Genomic DNA, 14,911 nt, shown 5'->3' on the forward strand with positions numbered 1-14,911 from the left:
TATAGCAGATAAAACTGAATATTACAAAAAGAAAATATGGCTTGAAGAAAACCTCGGCATTAAACAGGGCCTCTCTTTTCTTCCCTCCGTCTTTTGAAGATGAATTCTCATACATTGCGCAGAAGGTGCGAGCTGTCTCCTCTGTGGCGCTCAAGCACGACACTCAAGCACATTGTTTCGCACAAGACAGGTGGCCAGCGCTGTGTCTGATCGGACATAAATGCTCTGGCAAGAGGTATTGAAGATGGGGGTACAAGCAGAGGTGAGGTCCCCCCAACCAAGCGTAGCGGCAGCGGGCTGTAGAGGAAGGAGACGCTCGCACTATGGAGAGGAGAGCACCAGAGGGCACGAGCTGGGGGAGAGACGCGCAGCCCGAGAAAAAGGAAATCCCCAGTTTAAAATATAATGTTGGCGAAATGAGGGAAATAGGAAGAAATAAACGTCAATGTTGAAATTCTTTAGAATGTAGAGGCTGTGAATGTTCAACTTTATTGGCTATACATAGGCAACAATATAGTTTAATCATGGTGTTTCCTGCTCTCATTCCAAACATATTAACATGTGTGGGACATACGCGACCTGTATGCCTTCTTTGATCGTGCCTATGTCTCCTCCTACAATAACAGCAGCCTGTTGTGCCTAACACTGGTCTCCTGGGTTAGCACGTTCTTTTCAAAGGTGTTAAATACAGACACCGTCACAATCACCGCAATTTTTGCCAGGCTTGGTAAATCGCGATGCGTGTACTAACTTAACTTCTTTGCATTTTCTCCTCCCAGTATTTTGCACGCTAGGGCAGAAACGCCCCACATTGCATATTCATTAAGGCATTTAGGTACTAAATGGACAATGTGTGTTGTTTTGCTCATATGAAAGACGCAATCCTCACTGCGCACCGTTTGTAGATCAGATGGTGGTATCAAGTTTGCACACGTTTTAAGACACGCAAACCTTTAGTAAATCTGGCCCTTACAGTCTAAATGCTCTAAACTGTGGATTAAGAACCATTATCTCATCAGGGAAATGTTAAATAAGGTAATCAGCAGTTGCCGCATGTTGTCCAATAGAAACGCTGATTAAAGACAAACCACATTTGTTTTACTTGACATCAAGAGGTCAAGTCTAATAAATGAACTACTGTGACCTGCACACTTTCAATTTAAGAGTATGTGCACATAGGGCACCACAGGAATGAGTCCTAAATCCCTGAAGTAAGTTAGCATTTGAGCGACTTGGGGTCTATCGTCTCAAAGTAAATGGGACTTTTGAATGGGTTTGTGGTTAGACGCCTGAAATAAGCTCTGTGGTTAACACAAGCTTAAGAGATGTTCACGTTTTGTTAGCTGACATAAACTACGTTAGGTTATACCCCCTCTTGTGAATTTTGAAGGTTTCAGGCGTCCTTAAAAAGGCGGTTGCTAACAAGTGGCTAAATGAGTACAGTCGTTGTCAGGGACATAAAACGTCATCACGCCAGATACAAACGCTGGGAACTCTCTCACCAGTCCGCCTTACAGCCTCTAGTCGTGGTTTTCAGTGCTGTTGCAAAATCTTGCAGATTTATCAATATATAGGCAAATATTAGGTTAATAAACAATTCATCAAGCTACGGTTTCGCTAGTCTTTCAAAATGGCTAATTAGCTTATCGGAGATCGCCTGAAGCATAACGGTAGTGACGTCAATATCATCCGACTGTGGTGTAGTTCGCTATAGTATAAGGTTAGCTTTTTACTTCTGTCGGCTGCATTAACGCTACAAACATCATAAAAACAGTACGCCTATGCACAAGAAATGTGTGTTTGCCACAGAGCTTATTTTCTGCAACAATCCAAAATCCAAAAATGAACGAATTCTCAATAGATCCCATAGCGATGCTAGTTCCTGGCTGGCCTTCAAAAATACCTAATTTGGTTTGTTCTCTATGTCCAGCGTGTAGCGCTGAATGTTGCTACAGTTGCATCTCCTGCAATAACTGAGATAATCAGGATTTCTATCTACATCGAATTTTACTTCGGTAATATGTGTTCTATAAAACTCAACTGTACATTAAATCGGCCATTTCAATTGTAGCCTATACTAAAATATATTTTCTTCATGGCAATATGAAATGACTTCATAATATGTATGTATTATTTTTAAATCATTACAAAACAAAGCTTTGTAGCCTACACCAAGACCACATCACAATGTAAGAAAATGTACTGGCTCTGTGTGCGAAAACAGGTTGTAAGCAGTGTCCTTGTAACAGTGAGTAAAGTCCCAAAATCAATCATAACGACATCTTAGAATTCCAATTTTTTGGGGGAGAAAAGCAAACCATCTATTGCCAGTCTTCGTAAAGGACCTGGCAGTAGTTTTAAAGTGCAGAGCATGTACCCGGCGTGCCTTTCCCCATCTTCCCCCCTTTTCTCCTCATGTTTCTGAGGTCAGTAAACAAGAAGTGTGTGTTTCCCTTTAAGGAGCCCCCACCGTTTGCAGAGCGGAGGGAGGAGCAGCAGGTCTGCGGAACAGCGGCTGAGGAGGGAAAAAAAAAAATCCAACAGAGGACGGTTTCAAGTCCCCCCAATAGAAACTGTGCCTGATTTGTGGCCAATGTTGGAGATGTAAAAAAAAAAAAAAAAAAAAAAAAAAAAGTAGAGAAAAGAGAGGGAGGGAGAGGAGAGAGAAGGAGGAGGAGGGAGGAGGAGGAGGGGAGGAGGAGGAGAAGGGGGGAGGAAAAAACACTAAAGGGGTAGCTATGGAGATGGAGCGTTTTCCTGGCTGCTTTCTTTGACAGGTGTTGAGTGGGGCAAAAGTCTTAAAACAGAATCCAGCATGTACGCCAAAGGTAAAGGAGCTGTCGTCCCTTCCGATAGCCAAGCGAGAGAAAAGTAAGTGAATTATGCGCTTTATGTTAGAGTTTACCTGCTTATAATGCAGGCGAGGGGGGCAGAGGAGGGGAGTCCAACTTTCGAAACTAGGTACTGTAATTTAAAAGGAGTGTACTGTTGGAAAGTGCGCTTCAGCGTGCGGTTTCCTCCTCCCCTCTGACCACCTTAGAGGTGCGCCTTTTAAACTTTTAAAAAAAATTAATTTGAGCTCTTGTTTGTACTTTTGCTTTTATATGCACTGGATATGGTATTATTCGTGTATTCACACCTCTATATTCTAACTCTGTGTAATATTTTGCAACGCAATGATGCATTTTTTTTTGGTCCTGTCACCTTACTGTCTGAAACATGTTTCTGCAGCATTTAAAGTAAAAGAAGCGGGTTTTATTTCAGTACTACATGTTTCTGCCGTGGGGTTCATTACACTCGGCTCTGTACGGACAGCCTGCTCGGTTCACTCTTGTAAACTTTAAGAGATGAAGCTGCCGGATGGCTGGATTATTTCTGTGTTTAACAAAGAGACATGCTCGGCTTGCTTCGGGTTTTGTTTTTCTGTGTTTTTGATGCTCATTGCTGGTGCGCAACCTGGCGATGAAGGGAAAAGTTTGTCCCGTTCAGTTCAGTCATACAGCGGTGGTAAACTTTTTTTTTTGCATCCACTCACATGAAGGAGAGTCATGCTGCAAAGAACACGAAACTTTCTTTCTTTTTTTTTTCTTTCTTTAGTACGGCATGTGTTTTGATTGATTATTGTGTCTGGAAATATTGCAGAAAAATAAAAAAAATCCCTGTTGGGTGGTTTTAAATACGATGCAATTCCGTCATGCTTCTTGGGAGGTTTAGCGTTTTAATTTGTACGTTTTCTCACAATTAAAGCACACGTGTCAGTGCATGCTTTATTAAATGTTTATCTAATGTTTGACGTTACTTTCCAAATGTGACTGCCCCTTATGAAAACTGGAGGCTGCACTATACTTCCCCACGCCTGCTCTCTACTCCAATGCTGCTTAAAATATCTCTGTTTGGGGCCATTCAAAGATGTGGACCTTCTTTGCATCCCACCTCTTCAGATCGGTGCAGTCTTTTATCAGCATTATAGCTATTTTTAAGCTTTAAACAGTCAGAGGTTGCAGGAGCCAGGAAGGATCCCTTCTGAGATGCAGTTGTAATCTCAAAACACTGTCAGGTCCCGAGAGGCTGTGCTGTTACACACATCATACATCTGTAATAGAAACAACATTTCTTTAGAGACTCTCTAGTATTTCTTGATTCATTGCCGTGTCACATTCAATTGATTAAGCTTTCTAGAGATTCCGCTCGCTTATGTGCTTAGTGTAATCTTCCTCAAATACTTTGTACACTTCTGGTGCCACAAGCGTTTAATTTCACTCAGATTATTGGAAAATTGAGAAGCACTATGTGTGTGTGTGTGTGTGTGTGTGTGTGTGTGTGTGTGTGTGTGTGTGTGTGTGTGTGTGTTTGGGCTGAGGAGTGAATCCTAAATGAAAACAGTCCCATGTGGTTTAATGAACAGCAGGCAGAGTGACCTTTGAACCAGCATATGATGCTTTAATATTGCATATGAACCATCAGCAGCCAGACGCTGCTTGTACACCTGTTTGTGTGCGGAAGCTTCATCACTTTATTTACAATATTTGGAGTGCAATAGATTATTTAAATGCCTTGTTTTTAGTTGCTTGTTCAGGCAGCATGAATTATGTTCCATGTGTCATTGGGAGTGAAATCTGTGCAGAGGCAGCATGTATTTCAAATGATAGTGTAGGAGGAGGATTAATAATTTAACTCATAAGAGATACAAGTCTTTTGAGGAGTGGGAATGATGAATGCTTCTGAGTTTTGTCTGCTTATGAAAAGCAAAATCATTCAGTGTATTTATTCGAGTTTGTTTGTTTGCATTTATTGTATATATTGGAAACTCCTCGGAAAGTAAACGTCTCTCTTAAATTCTGTGAATACGATTAGCTACGTGTCTCTGTGTGTGTTTCAGCGCGTCACAGGTTGTCCACACATAATGGACAGCGCTTGCCTTCTCCCCTTCACCTGTCTTGTCAAGCTAACCTGCCCTGCGGGGCCAACACATGTTTCCTTGTAAATGTGGAGCTCACAACAGCTGCCTCAATGCATCACTGAATTAGCTCATATTCATATTTACATATTCATACAGATCTTTACATATTCAGACACTAAAGAGAGGGCGCCCTGGATGGACTTGAACACGGTTAAAGCAGACTCCGTCTTACAGTCTGACAGAATCACAGCTTTGAAAGATTGATTATCTATTTGTAAACTCAAGGAATTAAAGAATAGTTCTATTTATGATACATTTAATTCATCTCCTGCTTAATTTAACAAAGTAGGTTGGAATCAGTTTTGGTCGGTTGTTTGGTATTTTAAAAATTGGAATGCGAATTTAAAATACTGAAATGACTGCATTATCAGCTGTAATGACACATCGATCCATGGGTCACAGAAAGTTTTATTTGAAGGAGCCTGATGTGAGTGTTTGCCGATTTACCGCTCTTTATTATTCTTTTGAGAGTCTTAAGTTATACTATACAGTTACACCACATTTGTTAAAGTAACTCACAACAGAGTAATGGGGACTGGGGAAATACTTTATCCGTCCATCTTAGTTTTTTCCTTTATTATTTGAAAGCAGTGTGGACAGAGCATGTGAGACACCAGACTAGACGCAGATGAGCATATCATTGTGAAATGATTTACTCATACAGTATTTCAATATGCAGCTGAAAGCAGTCAGTAAGCAGTAATAAATAGGTTGCCGAAGCTTTTCAGGGAAAGTAGATTAACCTCAACCAAAAGAAACTGTGTTACATATTCCATAGTGTTTGTTATGCCACCTGACATATAGCCTATACGTTCACATTGGCCCCTGGTAATAATGATATCAAGAGTTTAATTCAGTGAGGGTATAGTCAGATATGTAGTTGCGTGCTGTATATATTCTTCTGTGAATGCAAATGCACTGAAAGACTAAAACCTAAAAGAGAAACACTTAATAAAAGATGTGCCTCTATAGTGCAGCACGTCCTCCTGTGTTTGAATGCTTCAGTTGTCCGCCACCTGAATAGTTTACAGTATAGTCATTGTATAGTATATAGTAATAGTTTTTATTTCCTCTAAAAACCTTGGAACCAAGGCTTGAATCCAACCAGTGTGTAAAGAAACACAACATAAAGCAGACGCTCACACGTACATTTCACACACATGTGGATTCCTCCACACATCCAAGGCCTCGCTGCACTGAAGGTATTCACTCTTCTGATTCATTGTCTGTCACAGGTTAAAGGGCCGATGATAGAGGAGTGAGCGGTGATCAGATGTTTAGTAAGGAGAAAACATGATTATAAAATAAAGGTTGGGAAAGAACTAGTATTTTTTCCACCATTGAATTGAATTTGAACAGGGGTTATACAGCAGCTTCACTTTTTTTTCCACTTATTATTTAGTTAGTGGAACCTTTATGAAACAAACACTGATGAATCAGGCATCTGAATTAAAGGTGCCATTCTCAAAAAAACATTGTAGCTTGATCAAACATCTCATTTTTAAAGGCACTTTCTTAGTTTCCAAAGCATTCTGCACCATGTGTCTGCTTTCTCATCCTCCGTGTTTGTTTACAGACATATCAAGTGTTGCTGAATTTGTTTGGGAAAAGAGCTTCAGCTTCAAGAACTTCAAGTTAATCAGTTTGTTTTGAACACGGGCGTCTTTACATCCTCCACTCCTCCTCTGGCTCCTCCCATGTATTTACATGCACTTTAATGGGGATCTTCAGGTCTGAATGCATGGTTTTGATTTTACACAGATGGCTCTGCCATCTGCATTTTAGCCTTTTGAAGGCAGCATAAAGAGCTTCACACTAACATAGGCAAGAAACACTGCTCTAAAAGTAAAGAAACCCTTGATTTACCCTCGGCACTCTTTGGCTGACTGTGCTCCATTCAGATTTGTCAACAGTCAATTAATGCCGCCTTTCGTCAGCTGCTTTGGGTGCATCCGCACAAATTTGTTAGTTTTCTTGCTTGAAATAAAGGAGAGTATAAATATTGAGGCTCGTGCCTGAAGTTGTTAATCAGTTTGGCAACACAGTGTACAGAGAAGTGTGTATGCCTTTTAGGAGCACACAGAGAAAGTAATCTGTCTGTGCAGAGAAAAGGTGAAGAAGAATTCATGTGTGTCTAAAGATAAAGAAAACAGATGAGTCTCTCTCCGTAGTTTGGATCATTTTTGTGAGCTGTCTTCATTAAGTGCTGTGGGATGAGGCTCGGGTGATAACAAAGCTATGTGAGCTATGGCAACAAAATCTTTAATCACAAAAAGTTATAAATCTCCCTCCTCTGCCTCTTTTTCTGAAAAGTTGCTCGACAGTTACGGTGTGAGGTCAGAGGGCGTTTACAGGTGAGCCTGTCAACAGGTAACCTCACAGAGTCAGGTAGCTGCTGGTAGAATGTGAGAGGTGTGTGTGTGTGTGTGTGTGTGTGTGTGTGTGTGTGTGTTAACCCATGGCTAAAGCCGTGTGTGTTTACATGCCTATTGACACTGATTTGTTGTGACAAAGGAGCTGCCATAACAAAGCCAAGCAAACATAAACAGTGAGAGTGGGGGGAATAAGCTTTAGTGCAACAGCTTCACAGTGTCACAGGTGTCTCCATCAGACACCACATCTCTCATTCAACTACAACTCGTACATCACTACTGCAGAATCAGATCTATACTGTCTTTATCTGATGTTGATAAATATTAAGATTAGGGAAATGTTTTTTTATCCTGTGGCTTTTCAGTGCACAGAATAACGAGTTATAAAGTGTAGGCTATATATTTTCACGCTGGCCCTGCTTAATCCTCTTCCATCACTTCCTCCTTCCATATACCTTACCTCAGCCGGGCCCTCCTCTTGCTGCTGAATTATTGAAACAAAGACATGAAAGTTAATTTGCTAACTGTCTGTGCTTTAGCTGGCTAAACTCAGCTGAGATGCCCTTGTCTCTTGGGGGCAAGCCGGGGAAAAGGGAAGGCCGGCCAGGGAAGCCTGGGGCTAAATGTCAGGTGTGTTTCCCGAGGACGAGGCAGCAGCAGAAGACATCTCCTTGATGTGTAGACACAGAGCAAAGTGCTAGTTAGGCTGCTTGAGGTTAGGGTCAGGAGAGAGAGGGGAATATCAGAAATGAGGGAGCAGATTGTTATTTCTTCAGATACAGTTTGACAAGTTGCTTTATGGCAAAAAAAAAACCACTGTGATCTTATAGCAGAAGAAGGGAAAAACAGAACACAGTCGCCCTGCTTGGATTTGTGGCTTTATATCCTTCATACACAGTGAAACCTGGGTCGAATGCTCCCACTCAGACTGATCTCCTGCTATCATCAAGTGCTTTTCTTTAGCCTATTTATATGTTAATTTTTAGTTGAGAGGAGAGAGTGAAATGTGCAGCAAAGGAAATGTGAGATATCGTGGACATTGTTAGTGGTTTGTCTTGTTAAGTATCTCATCTTTTATTCCTGAGTGACATGTGTAGCTTGCATAGGGTTCACAGGAAAAGGAGTTCAGGTTCTACAGAGAGAAAACATTCCTGGCCCTGACCCTCAGTCTCCCTCTGACACATCTCTCCTGTACAGCACAAACCCCTTCTCCTCCCAAGTTTCCTTCATCCACCTGGCTCGTCCTCGAGCTCTGCTCTGTCAGACCCCCCCCCCCCCCCCCCCCCCGAGAAGTCTCCTCCTCAGCTGAGTTACGCTTACTAGTTCTGACAGAGTAACAAAAGGTGTCCCCCGAAGCCTGGATTGAATGAGTGTTTTTAAATAATGCATCAGAGCCGTAGCAGGTGCCCATCGTCAGGGCGCCGTGCCCCTGAGATCACGCCAGGCCCTGTCATGAAAATTTCATCGCCACAGCGCTCATGGGAATCTCAATTGTTTGATTCAGTACAGTGTCGACCGGTGTAAAGGAGCTGACGTCTGCCGCTTGGAATTTGACTCTGCAAAGACATATTTAATCTAATGGATCTTTACTTCACCTGGAATTCTACAAATGTAAACATCCCATGAACTGCTCAAGCTGACTCAGCTAAAATGAAGATATATCTATATGTCAGCCCTCCCCCCTACACACACACACACACACACACACACACACACACACACACACACAAACAAAAACAAGAAGATACATTGGTTAGTGTTAAAGCCAAACTCAACTATAACTTTATGATTTGACTCTTAGCTGTAAGGTGTGTGAGAGATGAGGTCAATGTGGGCTTCTTTGCTCAGCTTTCACTCTGCCTGAGTTCTAGGGTTAAGTATGTATAGGTGAGATTGGTGGTTTCACATTAGGGACCTGGGCCTGGATCGGAGCACACTTGATCCCAAAGTCAGGTTCATTTGATCAGTGTTTTCCACAAGCATACCCGACGCGGGAGATGTGGACGCAAATGGGCTCAAACAAGGAAGTGGGCTGCTATATGATGTCGTAATCGCGCAGCAAGCGCCACATCAGCTGTGGAAGTAAGAAGAGGGTTGTTGTTGGCGTCTCTCAGTAATAACAAAAACATCTATAGTAGTAGGATGGACTCCATTGTCTCCATGAGACATAAACAAATGTCACACAGTTAATGATGCGAGTGGTTGCCATGGTTGCTTCTTCTTCTTCCTTATTCTTCCCGGCTGATTTGAAAACCAACTACGTGCCTACTGCCACCAACTGTATCGGAAAAATTATATCACTAACGTGAAAGCAGACCAGCGGGGGAGGGGGAAGCGATCGTGGTTGGGCACGGTACAAAACAATTGTGCCTAATGCGAAAACGCCCTGAGAAGCATCAGGCCTTCTTCATGTTTACCATTTTAGAGCATGTCCAGCAGAGCCAGTCAAAAGTGTCTGAAGCTTTTGCTTACTGAGCCAAGAGAAGTTGAATTACCTGTGGCCACACCAAAGTCTTATCACAGCCCAGCTTCGATGTTATGCCCTTTTTATCAAGGGAACGTAAAGTCACTTGTTATTTTAAGATTATTTTGGGGCTTTTTTTGCTTTTATATATGATACAATAGCTGACATAAGACAGGAACTGTGGGGCGATAGAGTAGGGGAAGACATGCACCAAGCAGAGCAGGAACCAGCCACCACTGTGATGAGGATTTTAACCTCTGTACGTGGGGCACCTGCTCCACCAACTGAGCTAAACCAGCACCCTTTTGCAGTCACTTCTTTAAAAAAAACTAAAAAAGTACTTATGTTCAATTTTTTCCAGTTTTAAAATTAAATGTCTCCCCATGTTTTAAATTAAAACATATATTTGCATATTGACTAAATTGTTTATTTAAAGGAGCTCATATATTTAAATAGCATAAGCACAGTATAGCTGCCACCAATTTTTGAGATTGATACCAGCACTGATTTTAGAAAAAAAAAATCACAGGTAGTCCTGGTGGTTGATTTTGAGATTTTTTGAGCTGTAATGGAAAATATCTTTTCCATATGGTTGGGCCTTAATTAGTATGACAATGCAAATACACTCAGTTGACAGATTGACAGTCTATATCAGTATTTAAAAATATGTAAACACAATAGACTGTACCAACCTATGCTCTGTAGGTCAGGTGCTGCAGATTGTGCTGCAGATTGTTGTTTACAATGGGGTCAGATCATTCTCTGCGAGAAAACCTTTAAAATTGTTTCTACACTATATGTTCTGAAAAATGTTTTTATCAGTGCATGAACTAGATGTTTAAGGTGGCAAATGACAGTAATATTTCGTATTTCTCTTGATCTTGAATGATCTCTAATTTCATAAAGCCTGCTGACTCGTGGGGCCAAACCTGAACTCTTATCCATAAACATGTGAACAGAAGCCTCTGAAGGGGACAAATCACACCGAACTTTAGTTTATTGTTGTTATATTTCAGACAAAGCATAATTCAACATTATAGAAACACAACACTGATGGGTTTCACCTCGCAACACCTGGACAGCTGCTCGATTTGAGATCAATAATAAGAAGCTATTTGCCTCATGCTTCTCACAATCATTTTTAGCATATGCACACAATGAGTGCGTCTTTATTAGACATAAAACAAACACTGAACATTCACTATAGTCACTACATCTCCCCAACAAACACACACACACACTGTAGTCAAAAACTCTCTTCAACTATGAATCCTTAGTATCTAGATATGTGTTGACACTGTGTATCTGGAATCGGGTTTGATACATTTATTTCTAATCAAAGACTGGGAACTGGGAACAACTTGAAGCTGTTTTGGATCAGATGTGAAGATCATTTTCCTTTAGCAGATGATTGTGAAGACATTGCTTGGATTTTCAGGGAGAAGATAAGGAGTCAGGTCATCTAATTTTTGCCCGGCTCATTATTGATTAATTCAGTGTCATCAGGCTTCAACCCCAAACATCATAACTCTGTGAGTCTGCTCCAGCCTTGACACATGTGATCAGCATAAAAGAAGTCGCCTCAGTTCACAGAAACACATCAGCTCCCCTCTGCTCTATTTCAGACCTGCAGTTGCATGCAGATGCTGTGACGACTGTCCAGGCAAGAATCAGTTGTCAAATGAGGACTGGGTATTCATTTGAATATTTGAGATGTTGATGTTAATTTTCCTGCAGTTTCAGTAGAAAACTTTCTTGTTGTTTGTTACTTTATTGGACTTTTGAGTGTTGACAAGCTGCAGTACTCTGGATCTCTAAGATCTTAAACCAAAGAGAGCCATGAATTTGTCTCTTCAGAAAATCACACTCTATACAGGGGTGGGAAATACAGGGTAGCCCAGGATACGATACAATACAATGTGATGCGACGTGATGCCATACCATGGGCCCATGATAACAATAATACTATGCTACAGCAATTCTGCGATACTTGATATATGGCTAGGCGATCAAATAATGAAACATCATTATATCTGATTAACTTAAGAATGCAAAATGTGAAAAGCGTGTTTATATAAGCAATCCCACTGTGAGTGAACTGACGTGACTTGCTACTCTATTTTGAGACTTTTATCATCAGAAATTGTGAACTTTCGATTGGGTTTTTCTACAGGCATCAACATGTTTGTGACACCTAAGAAACAGGTATTTTACAAGCTGTTTCGTAACACCTGGGATTCTGACTTTAGCCCATGTCTGAGGATATTTCCCCTCTGTCCATGCTTCTCTCAGTGTCTACACTGGTTTTGTTTTCAGCCTCTTTGCCTCAACAGCAGAGTATCTTAAACCACAGAGATATGGCCGAGTGCCATGGAAGCTCTTAAGCTCAGAGCTGCAGAGCTTTACATCACACATTTACAACCCCTCCACAGTCTGCATGATATTCACAAAGTTATATCTTGTTTATCAAGGCTCCATATGAAACAACACAGGGGTGGGTTTCTGCCATTTGTGCACATTTGTGCGACTTAAGTTGAAGGGCTACTGTGTTTGCAACAAGTGCGATTTATTTTACAAATCTATCAATTGAGAAATTAGAACATTTGACGAACAAACAGAGTGCATTGCAGTCCTTCTAATTTCTCTTTTTCTCTCTTCTTCTGTTTTCCAGGTTAGCTTTATACGTGTATGAGTATTTGCTGCATGTCGGCGCACAGAAATCTGCACAGACCTTCCTGTCAGAGGTAAGATGTTCTTTCAGCTTAAGTTCCTGTGTGTGTGATTCCCCTCTATTGTATTAGCAGGGATGGAATTCACATTATAAGTTGTTTGGGGTTCAAGCAGCTGTTAGGCAATCTTGCTAAAAGCTCCAGACGTAGATAACTCTGAAAGTATTAATACTTCAATAAGCCAAGTCTTTTTATTACTACACAACAGCAATGTTCTTTTGACTGTTTATTAATTAGACACAATGTAAACATGACATCACTTGAGCTACCTAACATGATTACCCACCGTTGTTCTAGCTCTAATTTGTCATCATAAACATTGTGTAATTACAGGACTTTGACATATTGTAAGCACATGTTGTCGCTGTGACATGGAGTGGAGCCAGTCCCTGCCAAGTTATCTTTAATATTTGAAACCATTCCAAACAAAGCCATTTGTGCCCCAGGTCTGCTTGACTTATTATCTCAGACCCCTGAACTGTCCAAAAGGCTAGGTCTCTAACTTGCTACATCCTTTACCTTAATGGACAACATCCTTCCTGCCAAAGGTCCTGCCAAAGGTCCTGCGTCCAGGACGTCTCCTGTACAACACCTCTCCGGCCCATAGCCTTTATTCATCTTTGTTAATACAGTCCCCTACACTGAGAGGGCTTAGATAACTAAAAAGACAGGAAGACAGCCATTCACCTTAAATACTGGCACCATTCATCAGTCATTTGTTAAGGTTATTTCAATGTAGAGAAACGGTAGTGAGCTACACACTTTCAACATGTGGTTCAACAGGTCATCTACTAGCAGCAGGCTTTGATAAAGTTAGGAAGAGCAGATTTCAAATCAGCTGTTCTACTATTTCTTAGTTACACATTTTTGTTGTAAATGTACTTATTGGCCTGCTAGCTGAGTGTGAAATAATTTCATGTATTTTAGTAAATAAATAAAATAAACACATTAGCAAGCAACTGCTTAGCTTAGCTTAAAACTGTTAGCAGTACTGTCCAAAGTTAAAAAGTACATCTAAACCCACTTTAAACACTTTACTGACTTTGGGAAACTATAGGTTGTTTTACAATATGTGATGTGATGTCCCGGGCTATTTCTCAGTCACAAGCGTTATCTTTCTGGTATTTTGTCTCTTCTAGGCTAACTTGTTTGGCAAATTCATTTTTTTGTTAAAATATAGAATAAATCATTACTAGGTTGTCCAAAAAGATACATCAATGGAGATACAAAAACATTAAAACTCTACTTAAGTGCAGTCACAATGATTTTTAACATCCCATCCCTGCAGGCTCAAAGTGAGGAAACTCTTCCCCTTTTTCCTGTTTGTGTGCAATGTTAAACTCACTGGTTACTGGCTGTAGCTTCTAATTTACAGTAAACACATTAGAATGATATGATTTAGACGCAAGTTTTTGATTGAGCTTCTGTTGAAAAAGTTATCAAACAGACACACTTCAAAAACCACTATGACGGTTTGTTTCAATCAGACACATTCAGACAGAAACTGGTTGCCTTTGCTTGAAGTGAACAGGAAGCAGTGCAGCAGGGTGGGCAGGGCTGCTGAAGGTCAGCCCAGCTGCCAAAGACCTCGAGCTAACGTCTGAAACACGAAGCAAAGATTGCTGAGCAGCATGGAGAGATTAAGTGGTCAGGCTCATTTCAGGTTGAATCTTCTCCCAGCGATTGAGCTTCATACGTGAGCTGCTGGAAAGTTTCGGGTTGCAGGCACACACACACAGACTTATCACACACGTTCTCGGTCTCTAACTGGAATTAAACAACAACTACACTGACGAGGATTAAAACAACACACACAGACACACACAAACGATCCATGTCCACAAGTCGTCCATGCCAACACTGCTAAGTCAATTTGACGCCAGTTGTCTCAAATGTTGTACCTGCAACAATATATTACTTAATGATTGTGTTTATTTCCACCTCAGTATTAGAATAGAAGAGATGTTCATGACTACTTGCACCTGAAGTCAGATGATTTACAATATATAAAGATTAAACAATTTAAAAAATAAAGTATTAAGAGTATAAAGAACAATATAAAAGATAAAAGAACAGCAAAATAAATCAAATTGTTATGACAAAAAAGTACACAGTGCATAAAAGAAAAAAGATCTTTCTCTGTCTGAAAGAGACACTTAATAATACAATAACAAATATATTTATTTATTCTTGAGTTTTGTACAACTATTATTGCACCTGGGGATTTTCCACTTCTGTTGTTGCACAACAGTATATGTATTTTAGTAATGAGTTGTCTGACGTGGTTGGAGTGAGTGGGCTTCAATCAGACAGTTATGGATACAAAACAAGCAAACACTGCAGCTTGAGCTTTCACCTTTGTCCCTTTATGTAGCTCTAGCAGTCT

At 40.7% G+C, this 14,911-nt stretch overlaps 1 protein-coding gene across 2 annotated transcripts in view; it reads left to right on the forward strand.

Moving 5' to 3' along the window:
- The first annotated feature begins 2,693 nt into the window (after positions 1–2,693).
- The window catches only part of ssbp4 (single stranded DNA binding protein 4), an 81,175-nt gene continuing 68,957 nt past the window's right edge, over positions 2,694–14,911 (forward strand). The window contains exons 1-2 of one of the 2 annotated variants that reach the window (XM_061033304.1): positions 2,694–2,871; positions 12,468–12,540. In XM_061033304.1, coding sequence (XP_060889287.1) covers positions 2,816–2,871; positions 12,468–12,540 — 129 coding nt within the window. In that variant the 5' untranslated portion in view covers positions 2,694–2,815. The remainder of the gene's footprint in view (positions 2,872–12,467; positions 12,541–14,911) is intronic. The other variant, XM_061033305.1, reaches the window with a different exon arrangement.

This window comes from Labrus mixtus, chromosome 3 (assembly GCF_963584025.1).
Source record: "Labrus mixtus chromosome 3, fLabMix1.1, whole genome shotgun sequence".
Classification (NCBI taxonomy): domain Eukaryota; kingdom Metazoa; phylum Chordata; class Actinopteri; order Labriformes; family Labridae; genus Labrus; species Labrus mixtus.